Here is a 14,861-nt window from a genome sequence, read left to right on the forward strand (position 1 = left end):
GGTTTGGGTCGTCATTGCATGTATCTGATTGTCTCTTCATCATTCCTACTTCCTCCATCACTTCCTGCAACATACAACTCATCCCACAGATTATTTTCCCCCCAAGGTTAAATGTCCTTGAGGCACACACTGAGTAGTCCCATCCTCCCGCATTACCCACCAAGTACATCCAGGTCCCTGAGCAAAGACAATCCCACGAGTGGGCTTGCCTTTTCCCAAGGGAGGAGCAATCCACACTGCCTTCCCCAGCCATCTCCCTGTGTGTACTACGGGGACCTTATCTCCTCCCACAGTATGAAGGGGGTTTGTTTGGGCAGGACCAGGACGGTTAACAGATCCTCTGATGTTAATTAGCCAAGTGGCTTCTGCTAAATTTATATCCCAGTGCTTCCATCCCCCATTGTCCAATGCTCTCAACATAGTCTTCAACAGTCCATTATATCTTTCAATCTTTCCAGATGCTTGTGGGTAATAAGGGATGTGATACACCCACTCAATGCCATGTTTCTTTGCCCAGGAGTTAATAAGATTATTTTGAAAATGTGTCCCATTGTCTGATTTGATTCTTTCAGGAGAACCATGTTGCCATAAAATCTGCCTTTCAAGACCCAAGATGGTATTTCGGGCAGTGGCATGATTTACAGGGTACGTTTCAAGCCAACCAGTAGTTGTTTCTACCATGGTGAGTATGTAGCGTTTGCCTTGGCGTGTTCATGGCAGTGGTCCAATATAGTCAATCTGCCAGGCCTAACCATATCAAAAACTCTGCCATCGCCCTCTGTTCCAGGGAGACTTTACTCGTGTGGCTCACTTGATTGCAGAACATGTTTCACATTCGTGAGTGACCTGTGAGATGGCCTCCATGGTCAGGTCCACCCTTTGATCACGAGCCCACCTGTATGTTGCCTCTCTCCTGAGATGCCCTGATGTTTCATGGGCCCATTGAGCTACAAACAGCTCACCCTTGTGCTCCTAGTCCAGGTCCAACCAAGATACTTCAATTTTGGCAGCCTTGTCTGCTTGCTCATTGTTCTGATGTTTTTCAGTGGCACAGCTTTTGGGCATGTGAGCATCTACATGATGTACCTTTAGAGCCACAATTTCCACTCGGGCAGCAATGTCCTGCCACAATGCAGCAGCCCAAATGGGTTTACCTCTGCACTGCCAATTGGTCTTCTTCCACTCCTGTAGCCACCCCCACAGGGCATTAGCCACCATCCAGGAGTCAGTGTAGAGATATAGTACTGGCCACTTTTCTCGTTCAGCAATCTTTAGGGCTAGTTGGATCGCTTTTACTTCTGCAAACTGACATGACTCGCCTTCTCCTTCAGTGGCCTCAACAACTTGTCTTGTGGGACTCCACACAGCAGCTTTCCAGTTCCAATGGTTTCCCACCACATGACAGGATCCATCAGTAAACAGAGCATAACGCCTCTCATCTTCTGGTAACTCGTTATATGGCGGTGCCTCTTGGGCACGAGCCACCTCCTCAGGCAACGCTCCAAAATCTCTACCTTCTGGCCAGTCCATGATCTCTTCCAGGATCTCTGGATGGTTGGGTTTTCCCAGTCGAGCCGGTTGTGTGATTAATGCTACCCATTTACTCCAGGTAGCACTGGTTGCATGGTGTGTGGAAAGGATGTTTCCTTTGAACATCCAATGTAATACAGGCAATCATGGTTCCAAGAGGAGCTGTGCTTCTGTACCAACAACTTCTGAAGCAGCTCGAATCCCCTCATATGCTGCCAGTATCTCCTTTTCAGTTGGAGTGTAGTGGGCTTCTGATCCTCGATATCCCCCAGCTCCAAAATCCTAATGGTTGACCTCGAGTTTCACCTGGTATCTTCTGCCAGAGGCTCCATGTGAGGCCATGCTCCCCAGTTGATGTGTAAAGTACATTTTGCACAGCTGGTCCTGTCCGAACAGGCCCAAGAGCTACCGCCCGAGCTATCTCTTGTTTGATGTGCTCAGAGGCTTGTTGTTGCTCAGGACCCCACTCAAAATTGTTCTTTCGTGTCGCTTGATAGAGAGGGCTCACAAGCTGACTGTAACCTGGAATATGCATCCTCCAAAATCCCACAAGTCCTAGGAAAGTTTGTGTTTCCCTTCTTGTTGGTCGGTGGAGACATAGTTGCTATCTTGTTAACAACATCCAGTGGCACATGACGGCGTCCATCTTGCCATTTTATTCCCAAGAACTGAATCTATTGTGCTGGTCCCTTGACCTTGCTTTTCTTTATGGTAAACCCAGCTCTCAGAAGAATCTCAATTACTCTTTGTCCTTTCTTGAACACTTCTTCTGCCTCATTGTCTCACACAATGATGTCATCAATGTATTGTAGATGTTCAGGAGCATCACCCTTTTCCAGTGCAGTTTGAAGTAGTCCATGACAAATAGTGGGGCTGTGCTTCCACCCCTGGGGCAGTCGATTCCAGGTATACTGGATGCCCCTCCATGTGACAGCAAACTGTGACCTGCACTCTTCCGCCAAAGGAATTAAAAAGAATGCATTGGCAATGTCGATTGTCGCGTACCACTTGGCTGCCTTTGACATATTCATATTGAAGCTCTAACATATCTGGTACAGCAGCACTCAGTGGTGGCGTCACTTCCTTCAGGCCACGATAGTCTGCTGTTAACCTCCACCCTCTATCAGACGTTCACATCGGCCATATTGGGCTATTGAAAGGCGAATGTGTCTTACAGATGACACCTTGGCTCTCCAGTTGACGAATCAGTTCTTGGATGGGAGCCAGAGAGTCTCGGTCTGTACGATACTGCTGTCGGTGCACGGACCTCATAGCAATTGGCACCTGTTGTTCTTCAACTTACAACAGTCCCACAATAAAAGGATCTTCTGAGAGGCCAGGCAGATTAGACAACTGTTTTACCTTTTCTGTATTCACACTGGACACACCAAAAGCCCATTGGTATCCTTTTGGGTCTTTGAAGTATCCCCTCTTGAGATAGTCAATGCCCAAGATACAAGGGGCTTCTGGGCCAGTGACAATGGGAGGTTTTTCCCACTTGTCCCCAGTCAAGCTAACCTCGGCCTCTAGTACTGACAGTTCTTGACATCCCCCTGTCACTCCTGAGATTCAGATAGGTTCTGCCCCTCTGTAACTTGATGGCATTAATGTACACTGTGCCCTGGTGTTGATTAAAGCCTGGTACTTCTGTGGATTTGATGTGCCAGACCATCAAATCCACACTGTCCAATACACCCAATAATCCCTTTCCTCCTCCTGGCTGGAGGCAGGGGCCCTCTATTCCCCTTCTTGGTCGGAGTATTCACTGTCTGACCCTTGCCGTGTCAGGCTGGAGATCCCTTCATCAGGGTCAAGGGAAGGAATATCCCTTTGGTCAGTTCGGGTCAGCTATCCTGGTTGTGTCCCCTCCCAAGATCTTGCCCACCCCGTCCCACTGAGGGGAAAAATGTCGGAAAGAGCCTTGGTGCTATGTAAGCACTGCTCAGCAGTAGCCACAACACCAGGGTGCTACCAACACCCTGCCAGCTCCCAGCATAAAACACAGCACCGTGAGGGCTGCTACAGGGGAAACCAATTCTAGCTCAGCCAAACGCAGGACAATCACCCTTAAAGGTCCCTTCCAACCCAAACTCTTCTGTGATTCTATGGTACATAATCTGTAAAGTGTCTTTTTTCACAACAGTTATTTTAACACTCACATTTTTCTGTCCACAGGAACTGAGCCTGTCAGTTGGTCGTATTTTTTTGGGTCACATAGTTCATACCATTTGAAAAAGAGTGGACACAGTAAATCACTATTATTTTTGTTAGAATTTGGAAATAGAACACTATATGCTCATTTGAAATCACTGATATAAAAAAGAAAAATGTTAACTAAGCACTTATTTTAAAACTGGAATTAAAATTTGGTACGCTTAATGTCATAGTTTCAGATATAGGTCTTTAGAAGTATGTGGATTAACATTCAAATATACTAGTTAAATATTACATTAGATTTTGTAAATCTTGTGTATTACCAAAGTTAAAAGTATAAATTATTCCACCGACCTATTAAAAAAACCCCACAAACCCTACATTCAATTATATTCCCATAAACCCATCTAATTTATCACATAATCAAGTTGCATTCTCTCTGTAAATACTTCAGCCTACAAAGTTCAGAAATCTTTCAATAGTCATAAAAATCCAAAAGGTACAAGAATCATGCCTGTATGTTCTCTCAGCTAAATAACTGTAGCCATGTGGAAAATCAGATACAGGAAAAGCTCCACAGGATGTGCTAAAGCAAGAGTACATGTCACGTCTCAATTTCTTGGGATGATGACTCCAATTTGCAGATTCCCAAGTCAGGACTAAGGTGAAATGTCACCAAGGATTCTTCAATTTGCAAAGCTCAATTTTTATGCTCTCATGGAAGATAATTGTCATGGAACTTTGTCAATAATCTTTACAACCTCTGCAACAGGTATTAAACTTATACTGACTAGTGACAGATCTTATAACATACCTCGATAAGCTTTAAACATGCCCAGACAACCTTACCTTATATGGGGGCATACAGAATAAGGATGGGAGAGAAAAGGGGAGAGAGGAAAATAGAAAGACAAAAAGGAAGATTTCACCAGTCCTTGTTCCATTGTTGGTCCAGCCAGTCAAGGGGTCCAGTTCTGGCGGGGTGCAACCACCCAGGGCTTTGACTTGGGTTCTTTTATAATTCCTTGCCCATCCTACAGGTGGGCACTTGGACTCATTAGGCTAATTAGGCATCATGCAGAGTTTATGTTTCTAGAATTCTCCTTGCTTTTGGTACACAAGCAGCTTGTACCTTCAGATTCTTCTGGAAAAAGAGTCGGTAGGCTTGGGGGACATTGGGGAGTTACTCCCCACTCCCTGCAGGTGTGACCTTTCCTTTTGGTTGTTTGACTTTTCCTTTTGGCACATGTTGTGAAAATGGCTTCTTTATTAGCTCTTCACAGGGTTACTCAAGATAGGGAAGTTTAGCCTTCAAAAAATGTGGTCCCATATCCGCAGGACCCCTCCTCTTTCCGCGCCTCCCTGCCATTACCTGCACAGCTCTGTCATTTCCATAGAAACCATTTCCTTTGCTGAAGTTCTTTATCAGATGGTTGAGACATTAACTATGGTTTCATCAGTATATAGGGTTGTCTACATCAAATGCCTCAGTCAGGAAGGATGTGATGTGTGTCTGCTCTTCATATGGCTACAAAATCTCATTTTCAGAGATTCATTATCACCTATGACAAGAACATCATGCACTTAAGCAAAATCACACACACGTATAATAAGAGGTAATGTATTTTCACCACGTGGCTTGGGGAAGCAGGGAACTAAACCTCTGACTGGATCACAGAGGTTAAGAAGGTAATGTCTGGTTCACAATGGGTGCCTAGAAACCTTTCTTCAGAAGGCTGTTTCGCCCTCTGTGTGTCATATAAGAGAGAGATAGATGATAAATCACTGTTCTATAAATAGAGGTGAAATTATACGTGCAGTAAATCTACAGTTAAATATGTACTCATGTCTGAAAAGCTCTAAGTAGAAAGTGGTCAGTGATGTGTTGGACAGAACAGGTTATATAGTATATACACTAACGTCCTATAGATTTTGCAGACCTCCGTTGGTCTTACCAAACATAACTGAATTAGAGGAAAGACAGACAATATGCAATATACAGATAATTGTAGAGTTCATAATCCATGTGGAAGTACTGGTCAATATAAGAGCCTAATAATGTCCATAATATGAAGCTGAAGTAAAATTGTTTTATTTTGTAGTTTTAGCTGAAAATATATAACTCAATTATTTGAATATTGTTCTCTCTTTCTTTTGTCTGTTAATTTTCCCACTGAGTTTTAACATTACTCTTCATTTATAAAGGTAAGTAAGTTTGTTCATTAAATTTACAGGACACCTTCTACCACAGAGCATATGGTTATACATTTTTAACTGACATATCTAGTATATAATTGTTGTTGTTAGATTTTTTTTTCTTTATATTCCCTCTGTTCTCTGCTGCTGAAAAAAATGAGGTCTGGGAATCACATCTGAGAGATGTTATCTGCATACACCCATGTTTCTTCTCTATCTCTGCCTGTTTCGGTGCAAAGGAAACTTAAGAACACTTGGCATATACATGAACATGTAAAAACAAGGACACTTCAAAATCAGAGGGAAGTCTCTCTCAATTTATCCAAAGGTATAGTCTTTCATCCAGATTTGATGGTTTAGAACCTTTTCTGTGCCATCCAGAAATGAGTAATCATAGTTTTTTACCTTTTTTATCTTCTTTCAAAATTTTACACATTTTTTCACACAGGTCATTTTCTGGTACATCTTCTGGTATGTTTTTACTCACATGTCTGAAAGATGTAATGGGCATTAAAATTATGAAAAAAAAAAAAAAAGATATTTACAGTAGCAAAGCCTAGAACACTTTTATTAGCTTTTAAAAATTTTAAATGAGCTCAACATATTTCTAGTCATTGTCATACTATTTCACGTACAACTTAACTACAGTTCAGTTCATATTCTGAACCCACCAGTTTAGCTTATTAAACCATACAAATGGAAAACTTAGATAACTAGCAACACTGAAATATTCCTATGGTTAAAAATATTTTTTAAACAATAATTCTGTCTGGACCTGTAATTGTGTAGACAATTTCCCAAACACTGTCTCTAAAAAATGTTATTATTCCTGTTCAGAAAATTAAAATAGAGGTTTCTTAATAACGGGACTCATCAGGGATTTTTCAAAAACTGAATATTCAAAAATAATAGAAGGAATAAACACTCAGATTAGCTCTTGAGATCATTTGAAGATAGTTGGTAGCATGTCACCTAGCAGAATGGTGAAGCCATCAGATGCAACTAAGATTGAAGACTGGAAAACTGATAACCACACAATGATAGTCCATTAAGTCTGTGCAACTCTGACTCTTTGTCATCTGGGAGAAAACATCATAAGAAGAAAATATGTAATATCCAGCTTGGATCACTTGCCATGAATTAAGTCTTTTTAATCAAGGCATTTGTCATCTTAGGATGAGCTCCAAATAAAATATTGGCTTTGCCTACGATGATTTTTAGCCTCTGTTTCTTTTCCTTATAGTTGTGTTAATTTACCAATGAATTTGTTTCCAGAGAGAGAGCATGAGTCAGTCATGACTCAGAATTCGTTACACATGATTTCAAGTGGAAGAAAGAAAAAAATCAGAAAAAAAATTGTTCTTTTTACAGTTGTCAGTGACACTACAAGTTCCTCATTTTTAAATGACGGTAAGCTCTCACCAAGAGAGATGCAGATATGCCTCAAAGATATTTTATCACAGTTAGTATTTTATCAACACAGAAGTACTGATTGAATATGCTCATAAGCATGACTTTGAAGTTGCAGAGAACTACTCATCTGGGCAGATAGTTAGCTGCATGGTTTGATTTAACAGTAGGTAAACAATATACAAGTAGAATATTGCTATGATTACTGAGAATAGTCATAACTAGGATCTTACAAAAAACAAGCATGTCAGGGTATTCTACAAAATGATGGATTCATGATTACAATGGGGAGAAAAGAAAGAAAGTAGACCTCTATAAATTCTGTGAAAGGATCACTCTTGGAAGCATCTAGGCTATTAATGGGTTCTTATTTTTTAAGATTTATTTTTGACATCATCATTGAAACAGCTCAGTCTTTGAGGTAGGTAGGTAATTAACTGAAAGATTTTAGTTTCTTCCACTTAACTAGCTGATCCACTCCACTGGTCTCTTGTGATAAACATTTTTTTGCCACAGCAGCTGTGCTTGGTAGTTGTTATAAGAACAAGTTTTTTACATTGGTAATTGCTATTACTTAGTGTTCTGTTAAAATAGTGATAAATATAGACAGAAAAATCCATCCATGGCATGTTAAAGATAACTTTTCAAAGAGGACATGATAAGGACCCTAAGTGCAGGGGTTTTTTATCAGTAGTATCTTACTTATTTTGTCTGTTCCTGATTTAATTTTGTATAGAGTAATCTAACTGAATAATTGCATAGAATTCCTTTGTTTGGTTTGTTGGTTTTGTTTTGGTATGTGAAAATATATGTATAAGCCACTATCAGTTTACATGTTATTTATGAAAGTGATAAAGGAAACATCCTTCATAGGAGCTGAAAGGTTTTTGCTTTTGGAGATATTAAAGATTATTTTCACCCAATGTGTAAGAAGAGTAATAGGTATTTTGACAGTGACTTAATAAAGTCTTATTCTATATTTCCTGTGCTACATATGATATATTGCTTGCAACTTTCAGATGATAATTTAGTCAAGCAAGGGTACTGTGGTGATAGAAATTTAGATTATATTCTTATTGACTTTATGCTATTCTATTAGTTGAGTCAACAGGTTGATTTACTTAACACAGATTTACCACAGAAATGCAACAAGATCTTAAGCGTAGAATGCATCAGAGGAAAAAGAGATTTCTAGCAGAGCTGGGAGCAGATTGGAACTACCGTCATTCTCTTGGAGGTGATTCCAGGTCTATGAATAGGTGTACAAAAGATGATAAAGTTATATGTAATTAGAAAGATGGAAGGAAAGGGGATAAAAAATAGTAAAGAATGGCATCAAATACAGAAAATACACCCCAGTGAAGGCCTTATAAAAGGAGTGAGAGTAATCTGTCAGCCTAAAATCCTTTTAAATGTCCTGAGCTAGATTAAATAGAAGAAAAAAAAAAAAAAAAAAAAAAAAAAATTATAGCTAAGGTCAAAGTTTTAAATAATTTTATAACAATATTTTTAAAATTAGTTAAGTTTGCTGGAGTTGTTTATTTTATTTTAGATGTTTGCCATAGACATCAGGTGTCTCAAGATTTACTTATCTTCACTCTTTATTAGAAGGGAACAGTTTTGATGATATGCAAGGAAAGCACATTTTTCCAATACTCTTAATATTCCTGTAATATCTTGTGTCTGTTTTTAAACCATCACTACTAGACAAACTCAGTTATTTCTGTTTACTAGATTTATAAATTATAAATGTTCAATATGCTTTTTCATGTATCTTTTTTTCATAAAGGTTCATATATCTTTTTCATTTGCATCATCATTCATAGGTTATATTTATAACTTATAAAGGTTCATTAGTGAACTTTTTAATCCAAACATTATTTTTGCCTTGTTAGTATTCCTTCTAACATTTTGCCAGGTTCCTGTTTTACCTCTCCTTATCTTTTGCTTCAAGGCTTAAATCACAAAATGTCCTGCTCACTTTCCTCCCTCTTTCATTTTCAGTACTATTTTACCATGTCTTCAGTTACTTTAACAAATCTTCATAAAAACAGGGATTAATTGATGTATATTATTTTTGCTTTTTTGTTTTTAAGAAGAATTTTACTTTATGTGCCTTGATTCCATCATTTTTCCTATGTTGTTAAAGTTGTTTCTCCTCAGTCCTTAGGTTTGTGAAGACTAAGGTTTAAGAATCATATTGAACATATAGCCAGGGCCATTAGTGACAAGCGTAGTTGTTGAAATGGAAAAGTTGTGGGTTTGTATGTCTATTATTCATCCAAATTATTGTTTATTTTGGCAAAGAAAAAGATAAGGATGTCTAATTGAATGTCTTCTTCAAAACATGGGAATGTATGCTTAAGAATTTAAGATATCATCCTTCAGATTTAGAGATATAGTCACAGATCCTAAAAATATTTAAGTGTGTAAGAATCAGGGATGACAAGGTGACAAATGATACTATGTTTGACAATAATTATTATGAAGGAGAAGTGTAACTTATAAAAATCTTGCACTAACAAAGTGGTTTAGAAATGAAGTGTTCTGAAATTCCTTACAGAAAATGTTGAAGGTTTACAGATAAACATGTATTTACCTGATTTGAATTTTTCACATGCTTTATAATCGGCAAGACACTTTTATTGTGCAAGACAAATTCTCTGATTTTTATTTTTTTTTTTTCCCCTGCCTCTAAATTGATGCATATTTGTATGACAGGGTTTTAGAGGCAGGAGAATATTTTAAGATGCAGATGTCCTACTGTGTAATATTCAGCTTTTCTCAGGTCCAATATCTATATTATTTACCTATATTATTTATTTCAGCTGAAGAGTGGAAATGTCTTCAAGGTCATCTAATCTTTAAAACTGTAATTTAAGGCAAGTAGCTTTACCTCAAATTCCTTTGATTTTTTTTCATTTTAGAAAAGACCTGAAGAGTTCTAAGTAGTTCACAGTCAAAGTGAGAAACAACAATGTATTCCTTGAAAGATGGGAAAATATTTTTTCTCTTAGAAATTTGATTTTACATTACATGTCAGACTATTTTATCTTCTTTCCACTGAAGATCCTGGTTAGAAAACATTTGTTCTGCAGTGTCTGCATTTGACAGCAAAGTTCTACCCTTTAAGTTCTTATATGATCTAAAGTGATACAGCACTTTGCTATTTTTCCCTTACCATATCTTATTTTTCTTTATAACGTTGAAGATCCTGTCCTTATATATAATTTTCTTTCTTTATATAGTGAAAATGATGAGTATTTGGAATAGACCCTGTCCCAGTGAGAATAAGAATTAAGCATTTATGTGGAATTAATAATTTTGGATAAACAAAAGCCATCTTTATGTTCTTGGTTAGTATCAGTTTTTTGAAATCCAATCTCAAATATCCAGATAGTATTAAGTAAATAATTAAAAATATATATATATATCCTGCCTGGTATTTTGTACATGTCATATGTAGATAGCAGACGTTATAGACAAACAAATATTTTATCTACTCTCAGTCGAATTGCAAGGCTGACTCAGTATTCTGTTATTATTCAGCAATGTGGAAACGCTGACTTAAAAATAAAAGCAGCTTTTACCCAGAAATTCTAGGCAGCTGGTTGTACATTATGCCAGTGAAAAGACAGATGACCAAAAGAACCTCAACTGATGGAAGAACTTCACTTTTCTCATTTAATTGATGAAAGAACTTCACTGTTCTCATTTACTTGCTGTTTGGAATTCAAGGTGTAAGGACTGTGACAGAACCAATGCTCAGCCTACATAGCACTTGCACAATGAAATTGATTGTATCAAGGCTGTTCCCTAGAAGATTAACAGATGGTGCACAGATAGCCCTCATTTTATTAGCTGAACAGGAAACAATGATGCACAAATATATTTCATAGAAAAGTGAACAGTGATTGAATGAGCTGATGACTTTCAGCAGTGACAGATTAAATTTCTAACTCTTTGGATTTTCATTTTTCTTTAAGCTTCTTTCTGCCCTATGGTTTGATATCAAACAATAAAACAATTTTTTTCTTTCTAATTAATAGAGTTTTAGCTACCTGAACCTGGGTTCTTTTTTATATTTCTATTCTTTTATTTCAAATTTATTTTATATCTTTTTGAGACCTTGTGTTCAGGTCTCAGAAATACGCAATCAGAAAAAAATAGTTCTAGGGTTTTTTTTATATAACTGTCTAAATCTACTTTAAAAGTAGATTTGTCCTACCCTTTCTTTCCGTAAAACATATGATGTACAAAGAATTGCATCCTTAGTATAAATTTCTCATTGACACTTTTCTGGGATGACTCACGTAATTTGCAAGTGACAAAATCTGCAAATTGCTTATGATTTCCTCCCGTTTTTAGATCTATAGAAAAATTTTTACATACCTACATAATCATGTAGTTTTTACTTGTTGATAAGAAATTATTTTCATCTTTTTTGATGTCTTTATTATTGCCATTCTACCTAAATAATGCACTTGTATGTATTCCTCACCATGTTTTTTCAACAAATATGCCACTTCTCTTTGTATCTTTTTTTCTTATGTGTGTTACCCTTCACATTTGGCTCTTTATAGATGTTATGCCCAGTTGTCCCATATTTCTTAAAATTCCTGCCTACCTTGCAAATAGGACTTACCTTTTATTATTTCTGTTTCAGATTTATTTCCTGAATACATTTTCTGAAAGTTGAGTAGCTCCAGCCTAGCATCTAAATAAGTACTGTTCATTGCAAATATATGTTCGAAAGAGAAATAATCCTGCTGCAGCAAGCAGCAAGGTCAAGATAATACCTCATTCGTTTGAATCGGCAGTGTACATTTTCCTTGAAACTTATTCCTATGAATGAGCCACAAAATTAAGTGTACTTCTGTCCTCCCAGTTAAAACTTAAAAGTCCACTAAATCATGGGGTTTTTTTTGAGAGAAAAGACAAGCTGGATAATTTCCCCTTTGAAATTGGTGGTAACAGCAAGGGTAGGGTGTTTTTTTTAAGAGCTGTAACAGTTTGATAATTTCAGGAATGTCTTCCTTGACTCACTTTACATAGAATTTTACCTGATTAGTTGTCCCTGTTTTTCTTATGTTGCTTCAATAGAGCAATTTGCTGGATCCAAAGAGTTAAATGAGCAAGACACTTCCCTCTGTTATTTGATTAAAATAATAATAAAAATAAATTATTTTTTTCTTGGATCATAAATAAATGTCTGTTAAGAATTCTGAGGATAGACTAAAGTCCTTCCTGAATGTGGACACGACCTTAAAGCTATAATTGAGATGGATTAAATCCATAGCCTTGAACTTGAATATTAGCTTGTTGGTCAAAATCATGGCATAGATCCTAATAGAAAAATTTAAATGTAGGCTTACACACTGTAAGACAATGTGTAAGTACAACTAAGTATCTGCATGGCTGACAAGTACAACATCTTCTGTAACAAAATAAGAGAAAGGAAGAGAAAAAAAAAAAAAAAGGATTGAAACCACAGTCTGTCTTAACAGCATTGTACTTTTTCTCCTCACTGTAATTTCTGAATATGTTTTAAATGTACATGTAATTAACAAATGTGTCAAAGGATGCTCTAATTAGAGACAAGATCTATTGTTCCAATTGGAATTGAGCTGAATATGTGAATTTTTATTATGCTTTTATAAAGTTAAACAACCACGTTTCTAATAAAGATTCAAAAATATATGTCCATTTTACCAAAACAGTTTTTAGCAGAGCAATACATCACCTGTACCTGACAGTACGTTTATCACTTTCAGAAATGGACAGACAATTTGAGACCTTAAGCATTTAAGTAGATATATTAACAACATTAAAGACATTAGCTGAACTACTAATGAAAATGAAGCCAGAGAAACATAATTTGCATATTCAAAAATTGCCCTGGAAGGAGTGCTACACAAGGCTGTTTCCCCTCTCACAGGGTATTATTACACTAGCAGGTTGGTTCACTAAGTGGCTGCTTCGGCCACTAATGATATGTGTGAGTTTTGGCTCATTTCTGATATACCTCCATAGATACAGTTTGGCACTATACATAAATACATTTTAAAAATAGCTCATGAGAGAGAAATACTGTGCACAATGTCATGACTTTACACAGTCCTGTTTCTGCAGTCATTAAGATTTGCATTACTAATCAATTTTAATTTAAATTTATAACCCATCATGTTCATTTGGAATTCTTTGTGCAGGCAGTAACAGCTGTGCTAATGAATTTTGTGCGATACCTTATGAATAAACAATTTTCCTTTCTAGTTTTGCTGAAAGAATTAGCCCTGTATTACTGACATTTGTTTAAGAGAGTATCAAACTAAAACTGAGTTTTCCACAGAATCTAACAAAAGCTGCTGAGCTATATACACCTGATATAGATAACATAGGGCCAACTGTTCATTATAGAGCAAACATGAAATACCAAATAAAACTTCCAGATAAAAAATTTTAATTTTCTACAAAAGAATAAAAATGTGGTTCATAATATGACTAAGAAAAAGTGGTTTTGTTTTGGTATGCAGTCTATACTTGAATAATAATAGGAAAACCTTAAGAAAATCTTTCATTGCTTATTTGGATATAAATTGAGCCAATTTTCATTGCCTAAAACTAATCAGGAAAACCTTTGAGAATGCGCCTGTAGGACTTCTGCATTCAAGACAAATTGAACAACATCTGCTTTAATCCTCTTTTTCAGTGAAGTCACTCAATTCCTACACTGCAGTGGATCCTGTTTTGGAAATTCTTTGAATATGTATAGCTTGAGGATCAGACCAAGTCATTTGTATATTTGGTTGACTGTTTTCATAATTTTACTATATTTATTTTTCTGTTTTTATTTAGCTGTGTGTTTGTGAAACAGAGGAATCATTTGCAAATAGATACAATTGCTGTTGATGGTGGATAATTATGTAGTATTTTTTCAGTGAAATAGTAACTGTCTTTCTTTTCCTTTTTTTCTGATAATGTATTAAAATGTTATTGTATCAAAAGAAGATCAAACACTGGAGTCATTAGTTAAGCAAAAGTTTCATTGGGATACTATTATCTGAGTTATATCAATCTACATTTGTAATAACAGTACAGCTCAAATTTTACGATGAAAGCAGAGATCAATTCACTGTATGCATTAGGAGTAGGAATCATTAGGAGTAGGAATCATAGCAGTTAAGCAGAAAAAAAGATTTGTTCTTTTATAGAAATATTTATTAAATATTTTTCATTTATACAAGTTCCATACATTTAGTGAAAACTGCTTTTTAAAGATTGTTGTCATGAATGTTAGTTGGATTATTGTATTATTAGTTCTGTGCAAATATGTACCAAAAATAGTATTACATTTGACTTGTATTAAATCCAGTTAAAGTGAACAACAACATTTCTGTTTCTTGTGGGCAATGGAGTGTAGGTTTTCAATATTAGAAAAAAATGATAAAGATCATTGGATAGGAAATTCAGGATTAGTTTTTAAAAGTAGAAAACCTCTTTACCATTATCATACAACAGTTTTATTGGATTTCAGAAACCTGGGTGTGTAGCATCAGGTACTGAGAATAGAG

The 14,861-nt window shown here is 36.5% G+C and overlaps 1 protein-coding gene across 1 annotated transcript; it reads right to left on the reverse strand.

Moving 5' to 3' along the window:
• Positions 1 to 972: 972 nt before the first annotated feature.
• Positions 973 to 1,530, reverse strand: LOC113489257 (ribonuclease H-like). The gene has a single exon (XM_026864873.1). It carries the CDS (start codon positions 1,528 to 1,530, stop codon positions 973 to 975), a length of 558 nt encoding a protein of 185 aa, XP_026720674.1.
• Between the last annotated feature and the right edge of the window lie 13,331 nt (positions 1,531 to 14,861).

This window comes from Athene cunicularia (genome assembly GCF_003259725.1).
Source record: "Athene cunicularia isolate RWA chromosome 1 unlocalized genomic scaffold, athCun1 chr1_part2, whole genome shotgun sequence".
Classification (NCBI taxonomy): domain Eukaryota; kingdom Metazoa; phylum Chordata; class Aves; order Strigiformes; family Strigidae; genus Athene; species Athene cunicularia.